This window comes from Canis aureus, chromosome 6 (genome assembly GCF_053574225.1).
Source record: "Canis aureus isolate CA01 chromosome 6, VMU_Caureus_v.1.0, whole genome shotgun sequence".
Taxonomy (NCBI): Eukaryota; Metazoa; Chordata; class Mammalia; order Carnivora; family Canidae; genus Canis; species Canis aureus.
The window spans coordinates 60,208,537-60,225,958 of record NC_135616.1 but is presented as its reverse complement, the minus strand read 5'-3'; the positions used below and the strand labels follow the sequence as shown (position 1 = coordinate 60,225,958).

Sequence of the window (17,422 nt, the reverse complement as noted above, 5' to 3'; positions counted from 1 at the left end):
ATGGGAAAATGAGCACTGGCTTCAATTTAATATCACCCTTATATATGAGGCCCTAACCAGAGAGCCAGCCTTCCTTTAAAGTTAGGCAGTGACTTCTCCAGCTACTGAAGTCTTAGATGACATCCTCTTCCAATATAAGGCTGTTTCATCTACATTTTATCTTAGCTCAGCCTTCTGGAAGGCTTGCTACCTCACCTTGCACTTTTGAGTTATGGAGTTGGCTTCTTTCCTTAAACCTCATAAATGAATGCTAGCTTCCAACTTTTCTTCTGCAGCTTCCTCACCTCTCGGTCTTCACAGAATTCAGGAGAATTAGGGCCTTGCTCTGGACTAGGCTTTGGTTTAAGGGAATGTTGTGATTGTTGTATCTTTTGTCCACACTATTAGAACTTTCTCCAGATCAGCAATTAAGGCTGTTTTGATTTTTTATCATTTGTGTGTTCACTGAAGTATCATCTGTAATTTCCTTCAAGAACTTTCCTTTTGCATTCACAACCTGGCCAATTGTTTGGGCAAGAGGCCTGCCTTTTAGCCTATCTTGTTTTTTTGACTAAACTCATTTCTGGCTTTTAATTTAAAGTGAGAGACCTACAACTCGTCTCTTCCCTTGAACACAGAGAGGTCACTGTAGGGTTAACTGGCTTAATTCCAATATTGTTGTGTCTCACGGAGCAGGGAGGCCCAAGGAGAGGGAGAGATGGAGGAATCACAGTTGTTGTAGCAGTCAGAATACACGTTTGTTGCTTTATATATGGGAGTGATTTGTGGTGACCTCTAACGATTACAATAATAGCAAAGATCCCTGATCACATATCACTAGAACAAACATATTAATAATGCAAAAATCTGAAATAATGAATTACCAAAATGTGACAGACAAAGCAAATGCTGTTGGAAAAATGGCGCCTGAGGACTTGTGCGAAGCAGGGTTGCCACAAATCTTCAGTTTGTAAAAAACACAGTAGCTCTGAAGTATGCTGGTACTGGCTCAAGGACAAACAGCTAATGAAACAGAGAGGGGAACCCAGAATCTGAGCATGTGCATGTGGAAAACTCCTGTTAGACAAAGGTAGCACGTTGTGAAGTAAAGATGGTTGACGCCATTGGAGATTTGATGCTCTTTTGGTTCTGATACAGGGACAGTGAACATTTTCAGAGGCTGTCAGAGAGGAAATTGTTGAAAACTCATTCTTGGAGGCAAGCTCATGTGGAATTCTTAGATGGGGCATAACCAACATCTCAGCCAATGACTTAGAGGCTGACTACAGTACAGCTATTTCTGTACTTCATACAGGATAACGTCATGCCTTGGAATCTATGAAATACAGGACATATTAGCAAAGAAGGCCTTTTTGGTGATTGCTCATATATCATATACTTGGGAGGTGAGGATGAAGCTGGAAAAAATAGACCTATGACCCTTATTCCTCCAGACCCTGTCAGCATGCCAGAGCCAAGAGCCATTCCAGGACTCAGAGAGAAGCTTCCTGTGACAACAAAAACCTCGTCAACTAGTTTAGAAAAGGGAAAAAGATCAAGTTAGATCACTTATTTAAAACTTAATGATAAAATGCCTTTTAAATGTTAATGATAAAAATGTAAATATGGCAACAAATTATCCCCACACAATCTGTATTTTTAAGTAATTTATTTCAATAGAAATGTTTCAGAAAACTGTACTTAAATTCATTTTAAGTTAGCTTATGCAAACACACTGAAGATCTCACACTCACATTTGCATATTAAACAGAAACAGAAAGTGAGAGAGGAACCAAGCTGCACATCACTCAGGGAGGTCATAGTGCAATCGAGAGCTTCATCATTGGGAGTACCTCAAGTTAATTGGGATAAAGAAGAATAAAAATGGCTTGTGTTTTCCTGTATATTATCATCATTGGATATTTACCCCCACAGATGTTTATCTCCTGTATGTTTATCTCCTGTAGATTACATTATGAACAAGCTCCCCACCGCCTCCCCACACATACACACTTCCGTGGGCTGTAAAACAATAAATTTGTCAACAATTAAAATGTAGAAACTCTTGAAAGTCTGATGACTTATAATTAGCTACTGTGTCACACCTGATAAGTCAATAATTATTGGACTATATTTGTGAATAGTCCTAACAGGTGATATCTTTAGGGGAAACAGCATTGGTTACCTGGGATCTAAAGCACAGGTAGTATTTATGAAATTTTCGGCTCATCTATTAAAAAAGTTGAGTCCCAAAGCATTCTAATTATGCATTCCATTCCTTTAATCTCGTCACCACTTTGCAGGCCAAATGACTAGAATCAAAATTTGAATTCTGCTAATAACCCTCAAAGATCAGTCAACCCTTCTTTTGGCTTTAACAATTACGTCTGCTTCCCTATTCTGGAATGTACTAGTCCTTAAAATATGTGAAAATAGCATCTTAACTCAGTTGAACAACAGTAGCTCCAGATCTTGCAAGAGTCTCAGAGAAGCAAAATGTCTCCAAGTTTTGTTTTGACTAAGAAAGCTAGTTTAGTCTCTTAGTTTCCCTTTGAATTTAAATATTGACATTGTTTTCACCTTCCTGACACAGTATTTCCAAGGAAACAATATCTGGTAGGTTAAGTGACTGCCTGTTTGTTCTGAGTCTTATTTAAATAGGAGAATGAACCAATCTAAATCTCATTTTTGGTCAAATCTCATTACAAGATTGCAGTAGCTTTAATAAAACCCCAACAAATAATCCTTCTGGCTGCAATGTATTCTTTTAGGGATTTTCTGAAAAGCCTCATAATTAAATCAATGCTCCAAACAACATCAACACCACAAAATAAAAACAAACTCAGCTGGATGGATGCTCTTCAAAGTTGTTCTTATAAGTACTCATCTAAAGGTTGACTTGGGTGGGCATATTTTTAATCTCCTATCCTGGCAGGAGAAGAGCAGAGAGGGAGCTTGTCTAAAAAGACTCAAGACCATGGAGGGCTGCAACAATTACCTGGAGGCATCTGTACAGACTCTCTTACACTTGCTGGGACAAAGAGTAAGCTGGTGGAGAGAGGGATAGCACACACTCCTGAAATAAGAGGAGTAAGAGGGCAAATGATTATTGTCATACTCGATGCCCTAAAATTGGTCTTCAAATTGTTAAGGCACTGACCAAATTTTCCCCACACTCCAACTTGAGATACCGGTGTAACTGAAATTGCTTTCAATGACTCTAAGTTTGCAATGCACAGATCTTTCATCAGAATCCTCTAAATGGGAAAAAAAAAAGTCACTTTAGTTACAAGCCATTTTTAGGGGAACAAGACCAAAAAGGACTTAGATCATTTTGAAAAGGTTGACTTCACATGGAAAATAATGCTCATCAATGTGATTAAATGTTTGTATCTCAAAGCTTAGAAAAAACAGAATACAACTCTGGCTGTAAAATCATAAATTTACTATGTTTGAAAAAAGTAGTACAAAAGGAGAGAAAATGAGAGCAAGCCCTAGAAGGTCACTGAAAAGGCCAGGTAAACCTCACCACTCGCTCTGTATCATCTGCTCATGCAACAGCAGCACTACATACAGTTCCACTGGGGCCCAGGTGAGCTCATCTTCACTTTCAAAAAGGGATCCAATGATTTCAAAAGCCTTTGAAGCAGAGGGTTTCTTTTATTAAAAATTATCCTCTGTGAAGCAACACTGCTACCCCTTGTTGGCAGAAGAAGGTAATATGGTGGTTTAAAAACTGGAGGAAAGGAATGTGCCTCAGAAAATAAGGAAATCAATAGTGGAAATACTCTTTAAGAAGTTAATGGATGAAGTCTACTTTTATTATAGATTTCTGATCAATGCCTTAGAGTTTTGTTTTCAGTAGGAAAGGGGTATAGCTTGCAGGTTTAAGCTCAAAAGACTTCTGCTCAAGTTATGCGGCCAGGTAGATCTTAGTAATCCCAGGGCGCCCAGGTTTAACTAATCCATGGAGTGTATACACCACAGATGGCAAACATTTTCCCTTCTAGAACAGTAGTGCTCCTTGGGCTCTTCTAGAAGTCATCCAGAAGAGGAATAAAGTCACTTATAAAAACTTGGGAGCTATGACTATCCTAACTCTTGACCCATGGAAAGACCCAATACCAAGAGAGTCTACACAAAAAGTAGTGGGACAGTCATATGGCATTTTTACAAAGAAAAACAAATGGTCACTGAAGCACATACCCAGGGAGAAAAAAAATATACTCAAATTGTTTGGACCCCTTTTTGTAATGTTTATACAAATCATATTTACATAGTGAAGAAAATGCTATAGGAAGGTGTGTTTGATCAGTCCTCTTTCAATTCTTATAGTCTGGAGATTACAGTAAAAATAATACTTCTGAAAAAATAAAGCGAAGTACAAACACAGAGGGGGCATGAAACCAAAACTAGTGTCTGAAGGTCATTATTATGCAGTTCTTTTTATAGTTGTATTTTAAAAAGTAATGTTACTTCTGTATGAAAAATAAGCTTCCATGTTCAAACAAACAGTGAAATAAATGAGATGTGCCTCAAACTGTATTTTGGCTAGTATTATATACTACTACACCAGGCCACATAATATGCCAATATTTATGCTTATCATAAACTAGCTTAAATGTAAATTATAATGGAATTTCTAATGAGTTGTTCTTGGCTAGGAGAAACAAATGAGCTTAATAGTGATAGAAATTTCACAGCTTTTGAGTCACTAATTTACTAATTTATTAAGCATAAGCTTAATAAGAGGAAAAAAATTTCATCTTCCTACTAATAAGCTACCTAAATATTTAATATATTTTGGTGACCTATTTTCTTTGCTTGAATTATTATATCATTTGGTGAATTATAGATAAAAAATTCACCTATGCTATTTTAATTTACTTCTCTCACGGGTTTCCATTTGCTTCAAATGCTAAAATAGTCTTCAAAAGCTATGTCTAATCTTTCGAATAGACAGATTTGAAGATAGAAGAACAATGGCTACTTCTACCGCACACTTATGTTAAAGGTTTTGCTCAGTCAGAGGCCACAAATCTATATAAGGGCTATTCACCAAATTTGAACATTATTCTTTAATTTAAACAAGTATCCCTTAATGTTTAGAGCTGAAATATCAAACACATCTTCCAGGTTAGCTCTCTTTGGCAAAACTGTATGTCAGGCTCTGACTTCCAGTTGCAAATCTCCCCAAATATGGTTAACCTACAAATTTATCTACTTTAGCTTATTTATGACAAACAAAACAATAATAAAAAATCCACAGGGTTCTCATCCACAGTATTTTTTAAAAAGCACTTACACTGTTAAAAACACTTATTTCTGAAGAGAAATACACAAATTAAGAATTAAAAAAAAAAACAATGTAAAACGAAAGATGTGCAAGGTCTATATAGTAATACTGCTGGCTATGCAGGTGGTGTCTTTCTCTGTACCCAAAATGGGTTAAGCTTGGAAAATCATTAATTGAAAACTCACTTAGCACAGGCAACATTTTGCCCTCTCTAGTCCATATCGCTTTCCACAAAACCAGAAATAATGGAATTTCTAACTCTGCTATATGAGAAAAATATTTGAACTCCTAACATCCTTTCCAAAAGCTCTTCTACATTCCTTTGGATAGACTTTTAGCTAATTATTCTGTGGGCAATATTTTCTATTTAATGTTTAAGTTTTATGGCTTCAAGAATGAAATATTCATGATAAAAAAAAGTCTGAAATTCTCTAAGAATGCAAATGTGGGAAATTTTACATGAGGCCCAAAGTATTACAAGTTTATTGGAAGAGATCAGTCAAAAAGCATTTCTTATTCTGGGCCATTGCTAAAATACAGGATGCCCCATGAGTTTATAACATCTAACATATAGCCTTTGTTCGCGTGCCATTTTTTTGTTAAAACTCTAAGGCAGCTCACCTTTAAACTTTTCTTTTTTCTTTTTGGAATTCAACATTTACTCTGGAAATTAAATGCACTGTTGCATGAAAAAGCTCTCGCAAAACAGCTTGGTCAACTACTGACAAAATATGGTTTCATGGCCGGGACCTATAGTAAGTTTTCAGAAAAGTGTTTTGTAATAAAGGGAAGTTATAGAAGAAGGAAAGTTTTGATACTTGAGATTCCCAGAATCTCAATCTTTCACCTTTTTCCCTTTTAAAATTATTTTGTGTGCCTTGTGATAAAATACATACACACATACATATGCAGAAGCTCTTTTAAACAAATGTGATCCTGAATCTTGTATTTAACAAAAATAATGAAAACAAATAATAATAATAAAAAAACTGGTATTGTGTACATTAAATGCTATAAAAGAAAATGTTTTGATGAAATATCAGTAAATCCTCTTGACGACAAAAATCATCAGTGACTGGTAGAAGGGATAATTCAATTAACTTGAAAAAAAATATTGTAAAATCTCAGAATAGTTTAGGTTGGGATTACGGTTCTTTACTAAGCAGATCTGTGGTCCAATAAGAAGTTCATATAGAAGGCTAAATATTAAACCCAGCTAAAAACAACCATGTTTTCTGGGGCCCACTTGAAAAGAGCATTTGGAATAGGAACACTCAGCCTTTATGCCTCCTGCAGGAAATGAGGTTCCCCATACAGTACTAAGTTTCAGAAGTTTAGTGTTTAAAAAAAAAAAATCTCCCCTCATTCAAAACAACTCCCGCCCCCAATCCCAAACGCACCCCAACAACTCACATTATGAACATGTCTAATTCCTAACCTCCTTCTGTGCGAGAGCCAGTGAGGCAGCAGGTTACTTGAAATACCTCGGGTAGGCTGCTGGGAGCATCCTCCTCAGGCAGACTATCTTAACCCCTCCATTCAAAACCAGCCCCTCACAAACCCAGAAGAAATAGGTTTTTCCTTTTTAAAGTGTATCTAAAAAAGGCAATTCCCCCCTCCAAAATTAGTACAAAGTTAAAAGAAATGCAAATTAGCTACGATCTATTCCAAGCACAGCACCGCCAGAAGATTCACACACACTATTTGGTGTTTCATGTTGGTTTTCCTTTCATTCTTTTAAGGCAGTGGTTTCCGCAGGTCAGTTCAGAGAAAAGAAGCATGGTCCATGGCAGTTTGTTTTGTAACTCCAATTTGTTCTCTGGGAATATCTCACTTCATTCCCTGAAATTAGTGCTTTTTTGGTTCAGAACTCCAAAGGCTGAGCCGGAGCCTCTGGGCTCCTCCTGGCACAGAACTGGTTTATAGCTGGCGCTTTCATCAGCTCCTTGCTCTCATTCAGGGGCAACAGTTCACCTTGCTTCTTTCTTAGGCTTCTACTCAAAAGTCATCAAGTTTGTAGGAACCTTAAAAATATAAGCATTAGAAAACTGACAGTATTTAAAAGTTGTTTTTCAAAGTACTATTTCTTATCTTTCCTCGTCAATTTAAGTAAGCCCAAATAGCCTTTTAAAAAAGGAATCTGACAGAAGGTACTGCAATCATTTATGAATAATGAATAAAATATGCTAGAACATTTTTGAGAAAATCATTGAGTTAATACTCCCTTTCCAAAAAACTGAAATTGGAACAAGAGAAAGGGTGGAGATGGTATCTTTCTTGTCTAATGCAAGGCCCTCGGCAGATGTTTGCTGAGTGAACAAATGAATGAGAAAAGAAGTGTAGGTCTAGTTAGGGTGACACTCCAACAAACAGACTTATCATCATCTATTTCCTCAGTATATGTGTTACCAGGAATTCCAGTATGCACATTTTTACAACCAGCACAGATAATGTTATAATGAACATTACTAAGCATTTCTCTGTGACGTCATCATGAAAGTAAGCATGAAAGAACAAAACTCATTGTTAGATAAATTCTGATCTAATAACACTTGATGACTCTGAAAAATCAACAGGTTATATAAGTTTGAGGCTTATAGACTGGATTGAATTTAATTTGATTCTGTATAGATATCAACAAGACATGGATGGAGTTCACATTGTAGTGAGGAGAAATTCCACAATAATTCTTTGAAATGTGAATATATTTTGTTTAAAAAAAAATCAGCTGATGAGTCTTCTAGTCAAAAACTAAAGAAGAGTTTCACCATCTTAAAAAAAAAAAAACACTCTTAACCATTACTATCTGTTTCCTAAAGTTGTACTGGGAGAGATAGTCCCACTTCAGTGGTCATTTCTCTATCCTTTGAAACAGCTTACTTAATCACAGGAAATAAACTGAGGGTCACTGAAGGGGAGGTGGAGGCATTAAGGGGGGCACGTGATGGGATGAGCACTGGGTTTTATATAAGACTAATGAATCATTGACCTCTAGCTCTGAAACCAATAATACATGTTAATTAACCGAATTAAAAAAAAAAAAAAAACCCAGCCTAACAGCTATCACTTTAGTAATCTTTTTCTGAAAACCTAGGATACTCAATAAAAAGAGGAGGGGCAGTTTCTTTACATGTGTCACCTTCTGAATGAAAAATTCTTCAATAATACAATCACAACTGAATCATAAATCAAATATAATAAAACTGCTCCAGTGTTTATAAAGTATAAATTCTCAGATCTGGTTATACAAAACCCATGTTTAAATAAAGTTTATTTCCTCCTAAGTTCCTTAAATGTGATTTAAGGTGTTGTACTTGGATGAATCAGCGTCTTCTACTAAAAATTTTCAGATTTTACAGCTTTTATTTATACATTTGCCACTACTCTGATTCTTCCAAGCACACAAATAAAACTCACTTACACACATTTGGCTGACTTGTTCATCTGGAAAGTCCACTAATAAAGCAAAAGAAATTGAATATGTTGGTATGCATACACTGTCTAGATCAATCTTGAAATCTGAGATTTTAAAAAAACGATACTTAATACTTTAAGCACATTTAAAGACTGCAAGCTGAGTTGCACATAAGCTCAGTCTAGGCAAAAGAAGGTCTGTTTCTTTCATTCCGTCCCAGATACTAACTTGACAACAGCAAGAAAGTAGTCTTTGTTCTATGGCATTTTATGTCCTTAATGGAGGGTGTTAAAAATGATACCAAATACCGCTATTAGTCTTTCATACATATATTTGAAATAAAAATTGTAAGAGAATAGAACTTAATCTAACAGTGTTTAAAAAGAATGGACCTAAAGGATAAAGATATTTGTTTGACCCTGTGTAGGTCATTTAATATTTCTGAAGTTTAGTTTCTTCCTTTATATATAAAAAAAGGGGGGGGGGTGTTAATAACTTTGGTCCTGACAGCACAGGGTAAAAAATACTTTTTTTTTAATTTTTAATTTTTATTTTTTACAGATTTTATTTATTAATTCGCGAGAGACACACACACACAGGCAGAGGGAGAAGCAGGCTCCATGCAGGAAGCCTGATGCGGGACTTGATCCCAGGTCTCCAGGATCATGCACTGGACTGAAGGCGGCACTAAATCGCTGAGCCACCCGGGCTGCCCCAAAAAATACTTTTAATACGCGATGTAAACTTACATAGAGTATTATTCAAAATTAGAGTATGGAAAACATTTACCTGTACACTTCTGAATTTCAGTACCTGAAATCAATGGTCTTCAAATATATTCAACTAAAAACTGGTCTACAAATATCTCCACAATTGGAGTGATGTTTATTTTACATATGTTCTAACCAATTTGTGGTTCAACTTTAGATCTGCCACAGGGTTTGGGGAAAACAACACCATGGCTTCATTCTCCCTTGCAGCAGAGAGCCTTTGAATTAGACCATCTTTGTGTCAGTAAAATAAAAACAAAGAAATCCAAATGGTCTTGGGTTTCACTGTAACTGCAGGAACCTGCATCAGGTTATTAATAAAGGTGAATCAGAATAATTTTTATTAAAGTGCCATCTAAGTTTTACCCCTTTACCTCTCTGTTTCTTTGCCTCTCACTATATTCTACTGACATGGGCTACATTGGCCTCTTTCGGACACTGTAAGCTGCTTCCAGCCTCAGGAACTTTGACCTTTCCAGCCCACCACCAGCCTTTGCCCTCTTCATCTTCAAAGGACTGTTCTTTCTTGTCATTCATGTCAGTGTCTTCGGGGAGATCTCTGCTGCTCACTTGTATTTATATAGAGTTGTGTCTACTCTCATCACTCTGTATCACATAATTCTATTTTGTTTTCTTTATATAGTTTATATATATAGTTCTTTATATAGTGTTCATGTGAAAATTTATTTGTTCATTATTTATTGACCATCTCCTCACTAAAATGAGGACTTCATGTCTTGCTGATGGTTGTCAGTAAGAAAAAAGAATAAAAACAGTATTATTTTTCCTCTTCATTCATAAAATTAGTCTGCTTACTACCCTTGGAACTCTTTTAAAGACAGTCCTAAGTTACAGACAATTTGGAGGACTGAGAGGAACTGCTCACCTGTTGTTTGTTGCTTTGGCAGGCTGCACTCAAATGTTTAAACCATAGCATCGCATTCATTCTGTTGCCAGCTTGAAACTTGTAGGAGTTTCCTAAAGTTATTAAAAACAAGAGGAAAATAATAAAATTTTAAGGACTCAGAAATATAATATTTAGCCAGATATCAAAAAGCAAAATAAAACATGACTAGAATTCTCAATTTCAGAATTCTCTATCTCGAACACCTAATTTTCTAATACAAATAAAAAGAAGAGTTCTCTATGCTACATTCACATGCTATCATTTATTCAGAAAGTCATTTGTTGTGCTGGTTATGAACTGGAAGAGAGGTATTTTTGTCTCCTTAAAGGTTCTTTAAAACATATTTAAAAAAATTGTTTGGCTCCTCTAGATTTGTATGTGGGATTGAGAGAACAGAAAATGTTAATATTAAGTTTTTACAAGCAAAACACTTTAACATGTTTAACACTTAAACATTAGGTGTTCAATGTGATTAAGAATTAATTAGCCAACACCAATATCAACTATGCTTTTAGCTGTTAATTACATTTGCCAAAATCATTACAGATTTCTGGGTCTACCAAGGGCTTTCTGGGAAAATCTGAAGAGTTACTTTTTTCTTTTAGAAAATTAGAAATTCATCTGTGTTGTACATATTTAGGATTTATGTTGACTAATTCAAGGCTGACACATAATAAATATATCTTATATGGTTGTATGTACTAAGGTAATAAACTGAAAAAAGAAAGGATTCATATACTGAAGCCTGCCCTAAGTTGAGTTTTATTCCCTTTTTTCATTGACCTAAGTTCATTTTATTTCCCAATTAGTATGGAATTCTACTCTCTTCTTCATAACTGCACTCAATGGCCTAAGAGCCTGACTTTTCTTTAGGCATGACAGAGCTTTCTTTTGGGACTGGAACACTCAAAGAACCTTTCCATTTTCAGAAGCAACAGTTTCTTTACCAAATGTTTAATGTTAAATAATACTGTTTTACTTGAACTCAGATGTGGTCATTAGATCAATCTGAATAAGGCATATGTACAATTAAACTGCCCATAGCTGTCATTTATCTACTTTCTTCTCCCCCAACAAGAGACCATTAGTATAGATGTCACAAAAACCTTGGCTACTTAGAAATAGTACTATCAAGCTATACTAGGGAAACTGAAAGAAAATAAAGAATTTGTTAACTAAGCCCAACGAAAATGATCTCCTTAAAATGTAATTTTATGAATAATATGTTTGGGATTTGAGGGGTGGGGCAGGGACTTTGAATTCAGAATGCTGAGCAAGGAGTCTTTACTCTATGTAAGTCAATACATTTCATCTCAAAATGAGACATTTTGCTACTATTTTTTTCCATATCCAATATATTTGCTTAAGTTTTCACTTAAAATGCTATCATATCCTAACAGCAGAGTATCTGTTAAAAAATAAATAGACCTAAATAGAGGTCAAAATTTAATTGTATACATATATAATATAATATAAATAAATATAATTTTAGTGGTGAGTTGCTGCAGTGGAAGATTCTGGGCAGACATGAAAGAATTTCCTGTCTGGCTTCCTTTGAGGTGCTTATCAACAGCTGGCAGTTGCTATGAAAGAAGAGCAGCAGTCAAGTATGGATCTATTCAGATGGTGCCTGCGATCTCCCCTTAAAAGATGTACACAGGGTCAGGAGGTAGGATCTGATTCCACAGGGCCCACCCTCTGACTTCTCTGATCCACTTGTAAAACTCCTCTGGTCAACAGTCAATAATTTCATTCATAAGTCTCTCTCTATATTGTAATCAAAGTATTAATTATTATACTTATTTGGAAAGTGGTAGGAGTTAAATAACCAATTAATTTACTTAAAAATGATGGAATAAAAATCACTTATTAGAGAAAAATCTCTGACACATTGAGAATTTAATAATTTATTTCATGGAATAAAATAAGGGGTACTGCATATAGATTCCCCAATCCCCTCCTTCCCTCCCTCCCTGGCTGATTCTTAGCTCCCAAAGGATTACTTGGGCTTTTAATTTCAAGCTTATGCCCATGCAGCAAAGAAAATACACTTACAATAGATATTGATACCTAAAAATATTGATATCATTACTATACATTATGCGACAGAATGATCTCCCAAGAGAGAAAACTGTATCAACAACTTCCTGGTCAAATATTCCAGTTAAATTATGTTTTGACCAACTGAATGTTATGCGCAGTCAGTACATTAAACCCTAGATATTCTAATGGTTCACCTTTCTCAGAGTCAGTCAGCAAGAAGAGATCTGGGTGTTCTGGGTCATCAGCCATCATCACCATCCATCCTACCACAGATACATTCTTATTTGATGTTGATTTGAACTGAAAGATAAAAAGAGCATTAATGGAAACATGAAATTTATGGTTCATCCTAAGCAAAAGTTAAGGATAAGAATATTTTCATTTTCTCCCATGAGAGAGAAGATTTGTGACTTCATGTTGGTTAAGTCTGCTCATAGCCTTTTTCTTACTACTAAATTTCATTTAGGCATGCCCTCTTTAGACAGTCTCCTACTCTCTGGATCCTTCCTAGCTTCAATTCTGTTATCAAAACCTGTCTGAGTCTCAATTCCCAAAAACCATGATTGTCTATGTTGTTTTTTTCCATCCTTTACTATGCTGCTCCTCACCCCTTCCTTATTAGGGAACACACCTGCATTTTAATAGATGTGTTATATTTTTATGCATCTTTATTGAGATGTAATTAATATATAACACAGTATAAGTTTAAGGTATACAATGTAATAGGGGTATTTTTTTTAATTTTTAATTTATTTTTTATTTTTATTTTTTATGATAGTCACAGAGAGAGAGAGAGAGAGAGAGAGAGAGAGGCAGAGACACAGGCAGAGGGAGAAGCAGGCTCCATGCACCAGGAGCCCGATGTGGGATTCGATCCCGGGTCTCCAGGATCACGCCCTGGGCCAAAGGCAGGTGCCAAACCCCTGCGCCACCCAGGGATCCCCTGTAATAGGGGTATTATCTGAAACTTGATTTACTAAACTAGCAGTGCTATCAGATAATTCTTTTTTTTTTTTTTTAAAGTAGGCTCCATGCTAAGCATGGAGCCCAAAGTGGGGCTTGAACTCATAACCCAGAGATCAAGACCTGAGCTGAGATCAAGAGACTCAGCTCAACAGACTGAGTCTCTCTGGTGCCCCAGCCAATTCTTAATAATATAGTCTTATATTTCTCAAAAAAAGGTATTCTTAGTATGCCTGTTACTTTTCTATTCAAGTTATACTTGAGGGATCCCTGGGTGGCTCATCAGTTTAACACCTGCCTTTGGCCCAGGGCACAATCCTGTAGTCCCGGGATCGAGTTTCGCATCAGACTCCCTGCGTGGAGCCTGCTTCTCCCTCTGCCTGTGTCTCTGCTTCTCTCTCTCTCTCTGTGTCTCTCATGAATAAATAAATAAAATCTTAAAAAAAAAAAAAGTTATACTTGAAATACATGTAATGAAAAAAGGACTGTTATAGATGATCACAAAATTAGGTTAATCTCATTCATGACCATAAATGAAAAAATGTTAAATAAAATACTGGTGTATAAAAAAGCTGATGGGGTGCCTGGAGGCAGAGTCGGTTGAGTACCTGACCCTTGGTTTCTGCTCAGGTCATGATCTCATGGTTGTGAGATTGAGCCCTGTATCGAGTCTGCTTGGGATCCTTTCTCTTTCCCTCTACCCCTCCTGCTCTCTCAAATAAATCTTAAAAAAAACACAAAACAAAAAAAACAACAAAAAAAACTGATACATGATGATCAATGTGGATTTATCTGAGGCATGTGAGATTGGTTTAATGTTAGAAATCAACTAATGCAATTAAGTTGGGTTTATTTCAAGAAAGCAAGATTAGTTCAACTTTAAAAAAATTATTTTTTGAACTTCAGAAAAATTATTAAAATAAATCACCATATTAATAGATCAAAAAAGAAAAAAATATGTTCACCTCATTTTACCCAGAAAGCCTTTACTAAAATATAATGCATATTTGTGACAGACTAGGAATAGAAGGGAACTATCTAATTCAATGAAGAGTATCCACCAAGCAAGCAAACAAAACCTACACAAGAACCAAATCAAAATAAGGCAGGAAAGACAAAAAAAAGAAAAGAAAAAAAAAAAGAAAAAAATCCCCAAATTAAAACCCTGCAATACATATACTCAACTATAAGATGCTAAAAACATTTCAAGATGAATATCGACAAGGACGTCCACCATTGATACTTCCACTCAATACAGAATTTGAAGACCCAGTCAGCTTAATAACAAAAAGGAAGCAAAAGGTATAAGGAGTAAGGAAGAAACAAAACTGCCATTACTCACAGATGATAATATTGACAAAGAAAATCCACTCAACTCTACCAAGTTAATAAGAATGATGAGCAAGGATGCTTGGAAAAAATGAGTAGGAAAGTCAACTGTAATTCCATGCACAAGAAATATAAAAGTCATTTATGAGAGAGGTACCTAAAAATACATGTAACAAAAGATATACAGGGAAAATATAACCATTAAAAGGCATCCAGGAAGACATAAATAAATGAAGAAACACTGTGAGATGAAAAAAATTTTTGATTTGTAAAGATGTCAATTCTCCCTAAATCTATATAGATTCAGTATCATTTCAGTAGAATATTAGGTGGAACTTGAGAAGCTGATTCTAAAATTTATATACAAGAGCAAAGCAGCAGAGACAGACAATACACTCCTGAGAACAATTAGTCAGGACCTGCCCTGGATACACATCAAGACTCATAAAGCTATAGTAATTGAGGCCATGGGCTACTGGGCTGGGATATGGAATGGAAGTCAAAGAGCAATCTGGGTATAGAGATGCAAATTCATATGACAAGAGTGGACTCTGCAGACTGATGATGGAACAATGAACTGTTCAATAAATGATGCCAGGAAAATTGGTTATCCATGCAGAAAAATCATCACATCTCCCTCTCTCTAGCACACACACACACATGCTTCTGACTCTAGGTGGATCAATGATTTATAAAGTAAATGCAAAACTAAATCTATTAGAAAATACAGGAGAATATCTTAATGATGTAAGGTTAGAGAGGAATTTTTTTTTAAGATTTCATTTATTTATTCATGAGAGACAGAGAGAGAAAGAGAGGCAGAGACACAGGCAGAGAGGGAGAAGCAAGCTCCTTGCAGGGAGCCCGATGTGGTACTCGATCCCGGGTCTCCAGGGTCACACCCTGGGCTGAAGGCGGTGCTAAAACGCTAAGCCACCGGGTTGCCTGAGAAAAAATTTTAAAACATGATTCAGAAAGTATGAACCATAAAGGAAAACATAAATTTTATTAATTTAAAATTAGGGATGCCTGGGTGGCTCAGCAGTTGAGCATCTGCCTTTGGCTCAGGATGTGATCCCGGGATGTGGGATCGAGTCCCACATCGGGCTCCCTGAGAGGAGCCTGCTTCTCCCTCTGCCTATGTCTCTGCCTCTCTCTGTCTCTCTTGAATAAAAAAATCTTTAAAAAAAAATTAAAATTAAACTCTTCACTAATAGACATCACAAAGAGAGTGAAAAAACAAGTCAAACAATCTGGAAGAAGATATTTGTAATACATAACTACTAAGAGATTAGTGACCAGAATATTTAAAAAACTTTTACCAATTAATAAAAAAAACAATATATCACCCAAAATATTTATCCGGGCATTTTACAAAAGAAACACGAACGACCAATAAACATGAAAAACATTTCAAACTCATTAAGTAATCAGGGGTATATAAATTAAAATCACGAGGTATCATTTCATATGAACTAGATTAGCCAAAATTAAAAAGCTTGAGAATGACAAGTATGGTGAAGATATGGAAGAATGAGGAACCTCACTATGCTACTGGGAGTTTGTAAATCAATCTGGCATTTTCTCATAAAGTTGAACATTTGCATTCCTAGAGAACATAATGCACAAAAATATTTACAGCAGCACTGCTCGCTACAGTAAAAAACTGGAAACCATTCAAATATTTATCAACAGTAGAATGATGAATAAATTTTTTTTATTTTAAAGATTTTTATTTATTTATTCATGAGAGACACAGAGACAGAGAGAGGCAGAGACACAGGCAGAGAGAGAGGCAGGCTCCATGCAGGGAGCCTGATGTGGGACTCAGTCCTGGGACTCCAGGATCATGCCCTGGGCTGAAGGCAGGCGCTTATCCGCTGAGCCACCCAGGCTTCCCTGAATGATGAATAAAGTATGTACATTCATAAAATGGAGGACTATTCAAGTGTGAAAAGAAATAAGTGATGGTTATATGCATCTATGCATCAACTGGGATGAATCTCAACAATAGAGTATTAAGCAAAAAAGGTAGTGCTTAAGACTATATAGGTGAATCCATTCAGGTACAGCTAAAAAAATAAAACAATGTATTAAGGAAACCTATGTGGTAAGAGCCTAAACAAACAAAAAGCAATAATTAATGTAAATTCAGGACATGGATAGGCTGGAAGTAGGGAAGAAGATACTGTCTGGGAAGATGTGGATGGTTCTGGTAAGATTGTTTCTTATGCTGGGGGGAGAGTTATATAGGTAGGTGTTTATTTTATTTATATTTTTCTTTAAAATGTACATGTACACTACTCTTCTTTTGCATATGTTTCACAATTTCATCTATACATAGTTATGTTTTTATTTTTGTTTCACAATTTTAAAGAAATGGGAAAAAATACAAATGCAGCACAATACTCGTAACAACATGGGTACTACAAAAATGAAAGCTAATTAGGAAGTTTTAATACTATGAAGAATGAAACTGGCAATACTTCAGAATTGCTGATTTGACAGCTTATAATTTATGTTAAAAGCAGATAGCCTAATTTTCCAATGTTCTTTTCCTAACCCTAAAAAATAAAATAAGCCACATAAACCTCTCTTTGTATAGAAGGCTGAAGCATACAGAGTGCAAATGCCCCTTGACCACCAGCTGAATCTCATCTCACTCCCCCAATTTCATCATCATTTGGGGTATAGCTCTGGACCTTTCTCTATGTATGTAC

General features: G+C 35.8%; 1 protein-coding gene across 9 annotated transcripts in view; it reads right to left on the bottom strand.

Annotated features, from left to right (window-relative positions):
- Positions 1-1,633: 1,633 nt before the first annotated feature.
- RALGPS2 (Ral GEF with PH domain and SH3 binding motif 2) overlaps positions 1,634-17,422 on the bottom strand; it is a 158,861-nt gene continuing 143,072 nt past the window's right edge. For all 9 annotated transcript variants that reach the window (XM_077901838.1, XM_077901835.1, XM_077901834.1 and 6 more), the window contains 3 exons: positions 12,605-12,710; positions 10,347-10,438; positions 1,634-7,299 (listed from right to left, as the gene is read on the bottom strand). In XM_077901838.1, coding sequence (XP_077757964.1) covers positions 7,270-7,299; positions 10,347-10,438; positions 12,605-12,710 — 228 coding nt within the window. In that variant the 3' untranslated portion in view covers positions 1,634-7,269. The remainder of the gene's footprint in view (positions 7,300-10,346; positions 10,439-12,604; positions 12,711-17,422) is intronic.